The sequence below is a fragment of the Lactuca serriola genome, chromosome 2, assembly GCF_051521515.1.
Source record: "Lactuca serriola cultivar US96UC23 chromosome 2, Lser_US96UC23_V15, whole genome shotgun sequence".
Taxonomy (NCBI): domain Eukaryota; kingdom Viridiplantae; phylum Streptophyta; class Magnoliopsida; order Asterales; family Asteraceae; genus Lactuca; species Lactuca serriola.
Window position 1 is genome coordinate 176,863,747 of NC_136409.1, and position 15,409 is coordinate 176,879,155.

The window sequence follows — 15,409 nt, forward strand, 5'->3', positions numbered from 1 at the left end:
ATAGGGAACACTTTTAAAGTAAGAAAGAAAGCTTCTTTTTATAAGACTCGACTTCTTACAAGAGAACTTCTCGATGGTTTGGAACAAATGACAACACCCCTATTTATAGGGTCATTACACCTCCTCGCCGGAATGTTCTAGACGCTACTACTTCTTTCTTTATACCAGATTATTCTAGATCAATCTATCCAAATATTTTACATGCCTACATACTTCCATAAAGAACAAGCTAAGTCTTCAGTGTTCCGGAGAATTCTAGAACGTTCTGGTCTTCTCCGGGTTTATCCATCATACTCCATTAACTTCTCGAGTATTCTGGAAAATTCTAGATATGGTCCGTGACAGTATGCTCTAATATTGCAGAAATTTTAAGTTCTTGCTATGGTGAGAAATAAATAAGAGGTTGTGGTTATGACGAAGAATAAATATATTTTAATAGAGGCTTTTGATCTTTGGTTGGCGTTTCTTTAAAGGTGTCACTCCATTCCCTGATGAACCCACCACTCTACTATGACCTCCTATTTTTCATCGATGTTATGATTGTTTCCTCTTCCTTTCGATGGCACCGCCTTTGTTTTTCTCTCATATCCTTTAACGCCATCACCTCCAGCATAAACACAAACACAAGTTACCGCCTTCACCAACACCCCCTTGGGTCTTATGACCTCTCCTTCGATCATACACTCTCACATCTCAATCAAAATGTTATACGATTACCTGAAATTTTGGTATTTTTTGGCTTTGTTGCAGCCTTTCAGTGTTATAAAGACAACAATGGCTATCACCATTTATGTTATCTTGGTTAATTGAGGTTTTACGAGTTTTGGTTTATTTCTACACTCAATTTTATGCTTAGAATTATATACATCAATATGTCCTCCAAATGTTTGATTCCAATCAACTTTGTTCAAAGACTATACTAACACTATTCAATTTCAGGTTGTTGAGAAGACACGCCTCCAAGATGTAATCTTAGTTGAGATTCAAACGAAAATAATGAAAAAAGATAATCTTGAAACCTTTGTTTCCATATATTATAATAAATTCAAATGTTTTATTCATTGATTAGTTCTATTATCTTGATGTTTCCTACAACAGGGAAAAAGAAATCTTGATACCTTTGTTTCCGTATATTGTAATAAATTTTTAGATGTTGTGTTCATTGATTCATTCTATTTTTTTTATGCTTCATACAACAAGATATAATTGTGATTTAAGTATTTGTCCAGGATCATGGTTATGTGAAGTTCATCCTGACCTTTACAATTAAGGTATAATTGTCATATAATGTTGTTTGTAAATTACCTTATCTAGGGTTTAATAGCTATTCAAAATGTTAATCACATATTCATGATATTTAAAATTATAGAAGGGTGAAAGACCTGACACAATTGTAGTTTAAAATGTTTTGTGTGTAAGCGAATGGTTGTATGAGTGTGTGTGCCTGAATGCAAAGTGTAGTTAAGAATGTTTCTTTTGTCTTGTCGAAATGGCGGGTAAAGCAACTGGAATATCAAAGTGAGCTTTTGAATTAGAGGTGGCAAAAATTGACACGACACGAAACCCGACACGAAATAAACGGGTTTGGGTAAGATATTTGAACCCGTTTAAATAAACGGGTTGACACGACACGACACGAAAATTAAATGGGTAAGGTTAGGGTTGAGAATTTCAACTCGAATATGACTCGAAAATGACCCGTTTACTTATATGCATGTTTTTTGAATTATTTAAATAAACTAGAAAGATATAAAACCAAAAACCATAAGTAAAAGAAAACCTTCGAATTGAATTGTTTTGTAATGTTGAAATAACTTAGCCGTCTAGATCAAGACTTCATTTCAGTTTTTTCATTCTCTCCCAAACTACCCAGTCTCTTTCACCACTCTCACAACCTCATGACCTTGTCATCCGCCTCCCCAACTCCCACTTTTTTAATTTTGTCATGTGAACTTGCTATGACTTCATATATTCTGCCTCCAAACTATTAGTTATTCCTTTCTGCCTACCCAACTCCTATTCTTTCAACATGCTTAATATTTTAACCTCACATGACACAACATATTTCAAGTTAGAGCCCTAACCCGAAACCCGACACGAACTCGACACAAAAATAAACGGGTTGACACGACACGACACGTTAATTAAATGGGTCGGGTTAGGGTCAAGCACTTTCAACCCGTTTAATGTTTCGATACGACACAAACCCGACACGACACGACACGATTGCCACCTCTATATCGAATGAATGTAATTGCAATCTTTGGTGGCACATTTATGTTATGACGTTTCCTTTCACTTTATCGTATTAAATTTGCTTTGTTTTAGTTCTATAATTGTTTCCTTTTTTTTAACTTTTTTTAAACTTGTCTTTGTTTGTGTATGCACGTTGTGTATCCCTTTTCTTTAATATATTTAAATACATAACTAGTCGTGGAAACTACGGTAACATATTTAAAATTATTAAATAGATAAATAGATAAAAATATAATTAATCTCAAAAAAAAATTCAGCATATTGTTGATTGCAAATAATTCTGATTTCTGAAACATTCTATACAGTAACATAATTGATTTGACAAAACAGGAACACTAACAATAACTAAACCCTCTTGTCACAAAAATAGTCACAAAACACACCAATAATATTCCAAATTACAGTTAAGTTTATGTTTCTAGATTATAATTTTATTATTATAATTTTGTTAGTTAAACTAACCGCAAAGAAGAAACTTTGATATCGATGTAGGCTAAATTCGTTAGATACATGGTCTAAAATTGATCTACTAAAGTTACATTTTGAATCAAATTACAATACATCAAATTGGAAAAATTATTCAGGAAGTTGTTAGAATTGCTAAACGTCCTAATGTAAATATATGCGATGCAAAATAATCCAGTGCCTTAGACGTTGAAAATTTTCGGTTTCGAGACAACAATGTTCGTTGGTCTGATAAAAAATATTCGGTTGTCCAGGAAATATTCGGTGGTCCGAGAAAAAGATGTTCATTTTAATGTCTATTATAGCACTTACTTATATTGTTTTGTTTCTATTATAGCATTGAACTTTCATTTTAATCTTGATTATAGCACTTTACTTACATTTGTTTTTCAATTATAACATTGAGCTTTCATGTTAATGTCAATGATAACATTTTACATCTATCTTAATGACAATTATAACACTTTAAATTCATTTATAGCAATCTTTTTGTAATGTGGATTACATCATTTTATTTTTAACTTTATGCCATAGCAATCAAACATCATTTTAATGTTAATTTACACATTTTAGTTTCATTTATTTAGCAATTATAGCATTCAACATTCATGTTATTGTCGATTCAGTCATTCAATTTTCATGTTCTAGGTTTCAATCACACTGATATCTATATAAGTGGTAGAACTATTTCGAAGATCAAAATCCTCAACCACGTGTTCACACGGGCTTATCACCTACTTTTCCAATAAAAATAGGAGAGAGGAGACCAAAGATCTTACATTATAACCAACTATACTTGGTAAAAAAAGGCAAATATAGAAGCACACAACTTCAAGAAAACCCATATCGGAAACCAAACTCACAACACAACTAAACTAGAACAAACAACGTTATGTTACATAGGCCATAATACACATCTAACTTCCTCCAAATACAATCGTAATCTTTCAGATGAAAACATCATGAGTTAGGAACTAGGAAGGCACCTCTAATACTCGGGCCAAAATTCGTACAAAAACATTTTTTTTTTGTTTTTATTTTTACAGTTTCTTTCCCTCTCTATATATTTGTTGATACTTTTCTTTATGTTCTTCCATAAGAAAACCTACCACTTTTTCTTTGAACAATAATATCCTCCATCCCCCCTTGGGCCTTGGGCCATCCTCCAAGAAGAGGGAAGCCCAACAAACATTACATATCGACATCAAATTTACATATTGAAATAATGAACAACTACAAAAATTATTACACACCAAAAACGTAATGATTACTTAATAGAAACAAAATGATTCCCAGAGCAATCAGTTGTAATGATATAAATCTCCCGGAGCCAACATCACTCGACGACCCTGTTGAAAATAAACAAACAGATCAAATTATCCAAACTCGATTTAGAAATAACGTTTTAATGAAAAAGAAAACCAACAATTTCCTGCACTTTTCATGTTCTTCTTTTTGTACGAGTGAATTCAAAAGATCTTACGTGGAGAATTATTGTTTGAAGCCGATGATGCTGGAGACATATCTCCAGTTGAAGCATCAAGTCTTCCCCATAAATCAGAACAATTAGTTTTCCAAAATCCAATCGTGTTATGTTCACGATCATACATAACCAAAGTATTGCGAAAAAGAATGCCTGTTTAACAAACATATAATTAAATCACACAACATTTTCATCATTAATTGAAATTCATAGAATAATTAAGATGTTTAATTACCTCCTAAAAGAGTCGTTGCATCCTTTCCATTCTGAAAAATCCCCAAACAATATGCACCCTCCACCATTGAATGCTTCACATATATAATAATAAATAAATAAAACTCATCAGAATACTAATAATAATAATAAATAAATAAATAAAAAGACAACAACGAATTTCGTTTTCTAAATACAACCATAAATGCTTATACGTACAGGAAACAAGTAATTCTCAGGGGTTAGTGACAGTTTTTGTCCCTTTCCAAACACCATATCAACCGTCGGGAATGTTCTCAGTAGCTGTGAACCATCGTCACTAAAGTAATTACAATTTTACAACCACTTGACATTAGTTAATTTGTATTAATTCATATATATGTAATTATGACTACACATATATCCATTTATATATCCACCTTTTAGCACCAGAGAAGCAAATGTCATTATAACCCGGATCAGGACCATTGATCTGTTTCGCATTATGGAGTTCTTTCATGATCTGCATATATGTGAAAGATTTAAAAAGTAATTAACAATGGTAGATAGTAATTAATTAAAGAAACGCAAATTAAAAAGAGTAAATCTTACAGCATCTTTAAATGCAAGAAAAGCTGCTTCAGGTAGGAAAGCATATGTCGTTCCACTATCCAGGATTGTTCCAAGCCTTCCATCAAAAACACTCGGACTCAAATCCAACCGTTTTCCGGCGACGTGTAACCCTCTCAGCTTAATATTGTAATATGGGCTATATGATCAGAAAAGAAGAAGTTTCATATATATGTAGAAGAAAGACAGATATATACATAATTACATATATACATATAGTATATATATACCTGCGTGCAGGGTCTGAGTAGGCGTAGACCATTCCTGACGGAGGTGAAATGCCACCGAGAACCATGGCACCACCGCCGGTATCCATGCCACCATAACACAAAGAAAACGAATCTCTTATTACACCTTTATCAACAAGTTGATCGACTATACTCGGATCACCACGACCCAAACCCATTATTCCATCAGCATGTTGAGTGAAGAGATCACCGGTTTCCATGTTTTCACAGCCGAAAATGGAGCGTTGAGGTGAAACTTGGCCTAAGTTGCCGAAAGATATAACATCTTCACCAAGAACGCCGCTGCTTGTGCTCAATTCAGCGTATTTTCTTTCGTATAAACATTGTTGCAGGGTGTCGTTGGCGCAGCTGCTGCAACCGGCATTGCATTTTACAGGTTGGTATGTGCTCGATAAATATGGATTGAACTTTGGGTCCTGTGAATTAACAAGATTGGTTGCTTAATTAAAGAGTTGATGAAGACGATGAAGATGAAGATGATGTAATTAGAACCTGATGGTTGCCGCATCGTTGACAGGTGGAGCATGGAACGTAAGTGACAGTGCTACCGGTGTCGACTATCAGAGCAAACTTCTGCGGCGGAGACCCAATCCACAGACTCGTCGTGAAATACCTAATAATCAATACTTACTTTTATTTTTTACTTCAAATCTTCTTTCAAATTGATCGAGAAAAGGTTAACAGATACCCGTCGAAGAGGAGATCATCGTGGAGAGCCATTCGAGCGTTTGGGCTAGGAGCATCGGATGTGTGGAGGTGACGCCGAGGTTTTCCGTCGCCGAAGAAGGAGGAAGAGGAAGGAGAAGGAAAAAGAGGTAGAAACATGGTGTGACGATTGCTACCATCATGGGGAGGACGGAGAATAACAGTGCTTGAATCATCGACGGCGGCCCAAACAAACAACATAAAATTCGAGAGGAGCACGGCGGCGGTGGTAGACGAGGCCGGTGCCCAGAGGAATTGTGCCATTGGTGATCACCGACTTGTTCCGGTAGGAGGTCCGATGAAGTCTACTGACGCAGAACGACGACGTCGTTCTGGAAGAGTAAAGAGTACCTAAAGAGCTAGAACAAAGCCTTGTCTCCAAAAGAAGTTATATTTATTGATTAATGATTATGATTATTATACTTATATTTTTTTTTAAAGTGTTTTATTAATTAACTTTTTGAGAATGCATTAATTCCATCAATTATTTTTTCTCCTAAACTGACAAATATACACCAAACTAACATAACTAATATATTTATAAAAGTATAATATTTGGTTGATAAATATATGTTAATATATAGTTAGAAAATGTGAAACATACACTAACATGTGTTTCTTTCATTTTGTTTGCCCTAAGCTTTAAATTCTCACGTTTAAAACGACATTGTCTTGATGACCCAATAGATATCAAATGTTATTCAAAACATAGATAAAATAGTTATTGATAATTTGATATTATATGGTTTTCTAATTTTATATAACTATAATAAAATATATAAATTTTTATAAAATATCAGATTATCCAACTAATCATTAACTCCCAGCTGCGTTTTACAACAAACTCCAAATTAAGGATGTTTAAGAAGTCACTAAAATAAACAAAAATATAATTATATAAGAATTAAATTACTGACATTGATGACACTATATTTGATGACCCACAAACTACTATTCTACCTACACTCAGATAACCATGTCATCTGTCACTATGGATCTTGAGATCGTCTGCCACCTCGCAAGTCAATGCGTACTTGTAAATCTACCTTTGGTTTTTTTATCTGCGTCGTGTATGTATGGACATTAGGATTTATTTGTTTTTTTTTAAACCATAAATCTAAAAAGGTATGTGCATCATCTTCTTGACGTAAATATGGACCAGGGTCTTCAAATCCTTTCGGACATCTTCTGGCTTAAAAAACACATACATCTTAGTTTTTTTTTTAACTTAGATGTATTCCAGATAAACAATTTGGAAAAAAAAAAAAAGTTACAATATTTATAGAAAAAATGTTTGACACACAATCATGATTTTTGTGACAAAAGTATAAATAAAAATTTAATTACAAGAGTAGATTACACGAATGGTCCGTGTGGTTTGAGGTAATTTATATGTTTGGTCCCTAACTTATTTTTTTAACTCGGAATGTCCCTATTATTTGTTTTCGATGTGCGCTTGGTCCTTGATTTTTTTATTTATTTAAATAAACACACCCCCAACTCCACTTCCACCTCACATTAGTTTACCTTACCTATCTTATCTTATTTAAATAAATTAAAAAATACAGGGCAAACTAGTCTTTTTAGGAAAGACACGGACCAAGCGCGCAACAAAAACAAATTTTAGGAAGCTTCCGAGTTAAGAAAAAGAGTTAGGGATCAAACGTGCAAATAACCCCAAACCATAGGGACCATAGATAAGAAAAAAGTTAGAGTTGTTTACATAGATAAGAAAAAAATCGTAATAGCGTCTTATATTTTTTGTGTCAAATTTTATAAAACATTATTTAATGCAATATCATTCATTTCTTAAAATAAATATTTATGACCAAATTTTAATTGATTTAATTGAAAAGATAAAATGAAAGTTTTGAAAATTTTATTTAAAATCAAAGTTTCTTTCCATTCATTTTACGTGTTAAATTCTTTTATCCTTAATTACATTATTTAGGTATATCTTTGTGATCAAAGTTTGTTGGTTTTTATCAAATATATATATTAATTCGTATCATTTTATTTTCATTTTTTATACAATAATACATAAATATCGATCTACATTTATTAATTATCTATAGTAAATTCATAAAATTATTGAAAAACTATTTTAAGTTTAAAAAAAATCGGTTTAATTAGGTTTTAGTTTATTCTTGAAGTCTGCAGATGTTAAAAATCAAACAGTCTTCTTCTTTCAGACTGCAGACGTTTGCTCCACCTTTTCTACTGCAGAGGTCTGCAGATGTGGTCCGCAGACTGTAGACATTTTGCCCCAGAAAAAACAAACAACACCTTAGACTTTGTTTAATCATTTTATTCGATTAATAGATTAATAGCAGGTTTGAAAACTTTCCCCGTTTCTAATCTTAACTCTATATAATTTAGTTTTTAGAATTCACAATGTAAATCTGACTTACTATTAATCACATCGTGGATTTGAACATATTCACAATGCCAATCTAAATTGAAATTTTTTTTAAAAAAAATCAAAATGAATCTATGCTTAAAGAGTACCATTTTTATATATTAGTATGGATCTTTATGAAAAAAGTACGAAAAATTATGAACAACGGTACATTCGGTTTTCCTCCGCCAAAAACATGCCTTAAAAAAATTAAACTAATAAAAAATAGGTTTGTTATAATCCGGTGCATTTGCGTCAATTGTTGACAAGGAACCAATGAACCAATCTTAAGTGTCGAAAATCATAATGATCAACGGCCAAGAGAATGAATGTACATTTGTATATTGGACGTACATATACTGGATTATACCAAAAAACTCACCTATTTTTTCGTTTAAATTTTTTCAGGCCATGCTTTTTATCGGAAAAAAAAAAAACGAATATATTGTTGTTCACGATTTTTCGTCATCTTTCAATAGATATCTATGTTAATATATAAAAAAACAAACTTTTTTTCGGGAAAAAAAAACTCACTTCGTTTTATTGTTTTTTTTTTCAATATTTAAGTTTATCTTTATCCAAAAAAAACTAACTATACCAAAAATCTCAATTTTTTGTCATATATTAATTAACAACAACATCGATTTAAAAAAAAAAAAAAAAAAAAAAAACCCTCGATCACTAGAGATTTACACTGTGAATATAACTATAATATTTTAATTTTAATATTCATAATGTTAATATAAATTACTGTTTCAACTATTTGATCATTCACAAATTAATTTAATAAAATTTACATATAAATCGAAATATATTTTTATATAATTTTATAATATTTTAACGTTTTGATTACTAATAAATTAGTTTTGTATAATCAATAAATAGATTTATTGACATTGTGAATCTGAACTGTATATAATTTAATTTTTAAAATTCTCTGATTTACTATTATTCATACTGTGAATCTGAGCAGATTCGCAATGTGAATCTGAGTATCACAATGTGAATCTGAACTGAAAATTTGTTTTTTTTTTGTTACATAAATATGAATCTATGTTTAAAGAGTACCAAAAATATACATTTTGATGTATTTATTAAATTTTTCGATAAAAAATAGACCTTAAGTTTTCAAAAAACAAAGAAATTTAGTGAATTTTTTTGAAAAAAAAAATCATTTTTTGTATATCAATATGGAAAGATGACGAAAAATTATGAACAATTGTATATTCGGGTTTTTTTAAAATAAAAACCATGGCCTAAAAAAATTAAAAGAAAAAAAGAAGTGGATTTTGTTATAATTCAGTGCATGTGCGTTCATTGTAAAAAGTCTATAACCATTTTTTTGTCATTGATCGTTTTAAATTCCAAAGCTTTATATTGATTCATTAGTTTCTTGATTAATAATGGCTCTCTATTTAATTTTTTCATATATATATATATATATATATATATATATATATATATATATATATATATATATATATATATATATATATATTCGTCGTTTTAAAAAGAATTTGCTTCTTTTTTTGGGAAAGAGGCTCACACCTCAGCAAAATACATGATCTTTTAGAACCGGTGTCCTATAGAGAGGCTGTTTATGATCCTTTTTAACATACAATTGGTTTTAATTGGGGTATACAAGATTAAAACCAACTGTTGAGTGGTACAAAACCAGACTTATTGTAAAAAGATACTTTGAAAAATACGATATAGATTATGAGAAGATTTTTTTCTAGGTTGCAGAAATGACAATTGTTCATAAGTTGATAACAGGTTCATCCATTCGCTAGTGGAAGATCTTCGAAAAATGGATGTCAAAAACATCTTCTTGAATGGTGATCTTCATGATGAGATCTACATGACTCCTCCCCTATGTATTGTTCACCAACTAGGTGAAGTTTATTGGTTTCGAAAAGCACTATATGGCGTAAAACAAGCTCCTCGTGATTGGTTTGCAAATTCTTTATGGTGATTATTTCTCTTGGTTTTATTCATAGTAATCACGATTCAACTTTGTTTGTTAGATGCACAAGTGCATGATAGGTTCTTCTATTATTATATATAAATGACATGATTATTACTGGTGATGACTATGTTAACATTGAGTTCTTGAAGCATGATTTTGCTCATCATTTTGCTATGAAAGACTTAAGGTTGCTTTGTTATTTTTTTGGGTATTGGGGTTACTAAATCTCCAAAGAATATCTTTTATCCCAGTCAAAATATATTTTTGATCCGTTTAACTGTGTTAGGTTTACTAACAACATAACTATTAATACACCCCTTGAAACCAATACCCGATATATTACAACTGGTGGTGTTCATTTATCAACTTCGAACTTGTATCGTACTGTTGTGGGCTGTTTGGACTTTGGTATATCTTATTATCACTCACCCTCAATATAGCTCGTTTAGTTAGCTAATTTGTTACTACTCATGCTATTATTCATCGGGGTGTTGTTCTTCATATTTTGAAATACCTTCGTCATACTTATCTCATAGAAAAGTAAGAAACAAGACGTTTTTCGGTCTTCTATAGAGGCTGACTATCGAGTTATTGTTGTGACCACTTGTGAGATTGTTTGATTACGTTAGCTACTTGCATATAACTTAATACGTCTCTACCTACTCTCTTACATTGTGACAACAATAATGCAATGCAGATTGCAAAGAATTCTGTTTTCCATGATCGGGCATAACATATTGAGATTGATTGTTATTTTCAACACCGTCATCTACAACTAGGAACCATTTGTTACCATATGTGCCGTCAGCGTTGCAGATTGTTGATATTTTCACAAAGACTCTATCAACATCTCAATTTTGTTTCTTGTGTGACAAACTCTTAATTTTTATTGTTTTTGCATTGTGAATTTGAGAGGGAGGTTAACATAATTCGTTATTGACCACTTTTATATTTGGGTTTTTTTTATCTTGGGCTTTTGCAAGGTTAACCGTAGATTGTTTCTCTGTTTATATATCTTCTTTTTTAAGAAATATGTAGTTAATAATAAAGCTCGAACCATCTTATCTAGTTTATAATTAGTTTACACTTGGATAGCAGATGAATACCAATGAAACCAAATGATTTAATGGACCATATTTTAATTTTGTATTTTGAAAGGAACCATCTATTATCCATAATCCATGTATGTTTAGGTCTACGAAATATTGCATAGACCATGACATTTAATTACTATTGCAAATGCATGAAAGTATATTGCCAAACATTGTTCGGCTTCTTTTGATGAAAGCATCTTTAAGCAATCTTATCAATTTGATGTAACAAAAAGCTTTGTAAATTGTTCAGGTTGCTAGACTTAAAGATAGATGAGTCCACGTTGTAACAACCCATACCAAACGACAAAAGAGTGAGAAAAAGTTTTAAATTGGGAAATTAGTAGCAATACAAGTCTTTCTTCATCACCTTCTAAGCTTTAAGCTATGTACATGGTCAACATGCCATGATTTCAAGTGAGTGTTACAAATAGTTTGTTGAAAATCAACAAATGTTACTTGCTAACATTTAACAATCAATCAATCATGCTTATAATAAAAGTTAGATATGATTAGATTGCCAAAAACCCAGAGCAATTAGATTGATTACTTTAACCTTTTTCTTGAAAAAGTCAGGTTACATACTCATACATTACAGGCAACATAATCAGCCTTTAAAAAAGTTAACCAACAACGACAGTTTACTACATTGCTAGTTTGCTTCAACATAACAATGTCATATCTGAACTTTCTTTCTTTGCTAGACCTAACAATATGTCAATAAAATAATACATATAATATATATATACCTTCGTGTAAAGCTCTAAATTACTTGACTATTTGGCTTCAAAAAACCGAATGTAGAAACAGTAATGCTTCGCCAGATAAGGTACACAACAAATGCAACGTATGCTGCAGTGAATATTACGACTATAGAAGTAAACACCACCCCACTTACTTCTTCAACAATAAACTGTTGCAATAAATACCCGTTTATTGCTATCACTAAAGCAGCCACAAGCCATGAGATTGTCTGCAAACATAACCAAAATTCATTAGTGTCTTAACCCGTTAAGCTCATTAAGTTTAAAGAAAGGATACCTTTAGAAAAGGGCCAATCTTGAAAACACCCATGAGATCATCTTTAGCCACCAAACACAAAAGGGGAATAAGAGCAAATGGAATCTGAACAGACTGAAGCACATTCAGCCATTCATTAAGACTATCCAAAGTGTCTTCAGAACTATCAAAAATCAAAGCAACTATCAAAGTAGGAACTATAGCACAACTTCTTGTAATCAAAGCCCTTGCCCATTTCTTCAATCTCAAATCAAGAAACCCGCCCATAATAAACTGCCCGGCATACGTGCCCGTGATTGTACTACTCTGCCCGGCTGCCAACAACCCGACTGCCCAAATATACAAAATGGGGACCACTCCACCACCAAATTTATCTTCTAGAAACTGCCCGGCATTTCCAAGACCAATTGTGTCAGCAATTGCAGTTCCAAAGAATGCCTTTGCAAATACGGTTGTTACAAAGAGGTTTATAATGAAGGAGATTGCAAGTGCTATGGTGGATTCTATTGAGTAGTATTTGATTGCTTCTCTGACCCGACCCGTTTTTCGCGGATCGATTTCTCGGGATTGTACAAGTGCTGAATGTAGGAAGACATTGTGTGGCATTATAATGCAGCCGACAACTCCTACTGCTTGTTGGATTGTTTTTGAGTTGAGCTTTGGAACCACAATACCTAAAAGAAAGAAAATGTGATTGATTGTTATATAAAATGATGTATTAGGGATTGAATTGTAGATTGTTAAAGATTTTGGTTTTAAATTGTGATTGCTCACCAACAAGAAGCTCCTTCATGTTGGGCTTAGTTTCACCAAACATCCATGCAAATGAGATTGCCATGACTGCAATAAGCACTGCAAAAAGTGCTTCTAGCTTCCTTACGCCATAGTTTTCAAGAAATAAGAAGATGAAGCTGCATGAAGATTCAAAGAATATGAAATTGATGAAATCAAGTTGCATAAATCTTGTTTCTTTTTTAGGAAGACATCCATAAGAATCAAGATTAAGAAAACAGATTTATTGATTACAACCTAGAACCCTAAAATCAAATTTTGAAAAGACCCTTTTTCTTGTCTTGATTTTCTTAGAATTTGATTTTTTGGCTGATGAAAAGAAATAAACCTAATTTGTGGAAAGCTGCAATCTTGATTTTTAAGATTTAATAGTATCAGATGATCTATGGATTGAACCATTCCAAAACGATTTCAGAGTAAAATGGAATACTGTTACAACAGTTAATTGATATTAGAAGTGAAAAACAGGACATGATCTGTTGTCAAACTAGGAAAAAAATCAGGATTAAATGAACAACAATCTAAAAGGTGCAATTTTCAGGATTATGAGGCTTTGAAATTTTTATTTGGTTAGGTTTTCATAGTAGTAACAGATTAGATCATTCCAAGATTATGAAAATGAAATTAACATGCTGTCCAAAATCAAATTGGTAATATCGACAGTGAAAAGCAAACAGAAACTTAATATCAAACCCCGAACCCAAAAGGCAAACATGCAAACAGACAAACAGAAGTCGACAAGCTACAGAAAAGCCATCGAATGAATTTGGTATAGAAAATCATATCCATCGATTAAAATATTATGGATCCAATTTTGAGAAACATCCAAAACAGACAAACCCAAGTCAGATTTTTGAAAAGACATTTTCACAGACAGTTCGATCTTCGACTTTTAGGGTTCAAGAACAGATGATCAACAGATTAAACCATTCGAATATAATTAAAAATGAAATTTTATACTGGTAAACGACAATCGATCAATATCAAAAGGTAAGAACAGAGTAAAGTTTACCAATCGAAGGCAGTGATGAGAACACCAGCCCAAAGGGGCAAAAACCCAATTGTCAAAATTTTGAGAGCGATAGCACTCCCAATAACTTCTTGAATATCAGCCCCAATTAGTGCGAGCTCAGTCATGATCCACAGCAACTTCCCCGCCCAATTTGGGTATTCTTCCCTGCACAGCTCAGCCAGGTGCCTCCCGGTGACAACACCAAGCCGAGCCGATAAAAGCTGAATGAGCAATCCGATTGCCGTAGCCCACAAAAGCAACCATAGCAATGAATAACCGGCTATCGCACCCGCCTGAAGATCACCTTCCAAGTTACCCGGATCCAAAAACGCTATGCTCATCAAGAATCCAGGTCCCGTGAACAGCCATAGCTTCCGCCATGAGAAGGGTGGTGATTTATCGCCGTACTCATCGAAGTGGTCTTGGTCGTCGACTACTCCAACGACATGTACTTTTTCGGTGGGATCGTAGGCAGTTTCTTGTTCGTCGGAAGCGAGTAAGGGCTGATGTTGGTCGGAAGGCATATTCTTTAACCTTCAATTTGATCCTCTTGTCGTCTCGCAGTGGTCGCCGGAGTGTAAGTGGTGCGTGCGAGAGAATGGAATAATTTATTGTAAAGTTTTTTTGATGGTTTCTGCGATTGAGGGTTTAGCAAGGAAACTTGCTTATCGTCGTTAAACAGTTGACACTTTGTTCACGACCCTTTTGGGAGAGAATGGAATATAAAATAAAACAAAGTAATATATATATATATATATATATATATATATATATATATATATATATATATATATATATATATATATATATATATATACTAGCAGTGTACCGCGCAAAGCGGCGGGACGCGTAAATTCTTTCAGTGCTATGTTTATTTTACAAAAATGTTATGTTATAAAAGAAATTACATGTTGAAGATAAAATAATCAAACTATAGTGTTATTTGTTACATGATACATCAAATAACCGATAAAAAGAAACCGGTCAAGATGACATAAAATATGAAATGTTTAAGCCGTTCAAAAACAATAGAATTATATAAGGATACACAAAATATGAAAATGTGTAATAACACATGACTGATTATATATTATTCATCGTTCAACACTTCCTTATACATCACATTTACTGTATAAATTTCATCACTT

At 32.5% G+C, this 15,409-nt stretch overlaps 2 protein-coding genes across 2 annotated transcripts; both read right to left on the bottom strand.

Annotated features, from left to right (window-relative positions):
• Positions 1 to 3,567: 3,567 nt before the first annotated feature.
• On the bottom strand, positions 3,568 to 6,351 carry LOC145087504 (aspartic proteinase 36-like). The gene is made up of 9 exons (XM_079025467.1): positions 5,963 to 6,351; positions 5,767 to 5,887; positions 5,257 to 5,690; positions 5,009 to 5,165; positions 4,837 to 4,919; positions 4,637 to 4,736; positions 4,440 to 4,512; positions 4,205 to 4,357; positions 3,568 to 4,070 (listed from the first exon to the last, which is right to left on the bottom strand). The coding sequence occupies exons 1-9, from the start codon at positions 6,241 to 6,243 to the stop codon at positions 3,967 to 3,969; spliced, it is 1,506 nt and encodes a 501-aa protein (XP_078881593.1). The 5' UTR covers positions 6,244 to 6,351; the 3' UTR covers positions 3,568 to 3,966.
• Positions 6,352 to 11,949: 5,598 nt separating this feature from the next.
• Positions 11,950 to 14,981, bottom strand: LOC145087505 (metal transporter Nramp3.2-like). The gene is made up of 4 exons (XM_079025468.1): positions 14,262 to 14,981; positions 13,232 to 13,368; positions 12,479 to 13,131; positions 11,950 to 12,410 (listed from the first exon to the last, which is right to left on the bottom strand). Exons 1-4 carry the CDS (start codon positions 14,783 to 14,785, stop codon positions 12,201 to 12,203), a joined length of 1,524 nt encoding a protein of 507 aa, XP_078881594.1. The 5' UTR covers positions 14,786 to 14,981; the 3' UTR covers positions 11,950 to 12,200.
• Positions 14,982 to 15,409: the final 428 nt, after the last annotated feature.

Bases quoted from the DNA above. Each gene is read 5' to 3' on its own strand.
- LOC145087504 (XM_079025467.1), bottom strand. From the start codon at position 6,243: ATGGCACAATTCCTCTGGGCACCGGCCTCGTCTACCACCGCCGCCGTG. The intron at 5,888-5,962 runs GTATCTGTTAAC...ATTGATTATTAG, and splicing joins GATGATCTCCTCTTCGACGG to GTATTTCACGACGAGTCTGT. The intron at 4,920-5,008 runs GTAAGATTTACT...ACATATATGCAG, and splicing joins TTCTTGCATTTAAAGATGCT to ATCATGAAAGAACTCCATAA.
- LOC145087505 (XM_079025468.1), bottom strand. From the start codon at position 14,785: ATGCCTTCCGACCAACATCAGCCCTTACTCGCTTCCGACGAACAAGAA. The intron at 13,369-14,261 runs GTAAACTTTACT...ATCTTCATGCAG, and splicing joins CTCATCACTGCCTTCGATTG to CTTCATCTTCTTATTTCTTG. The intron at 13,132-13,231 runs GTGAGCAATCAC...TCTTTCTTTTAG, and splicing joins CATGAAGGAGCTTCTTGTTG to GTATTGTGGTTCCAAAGCTC.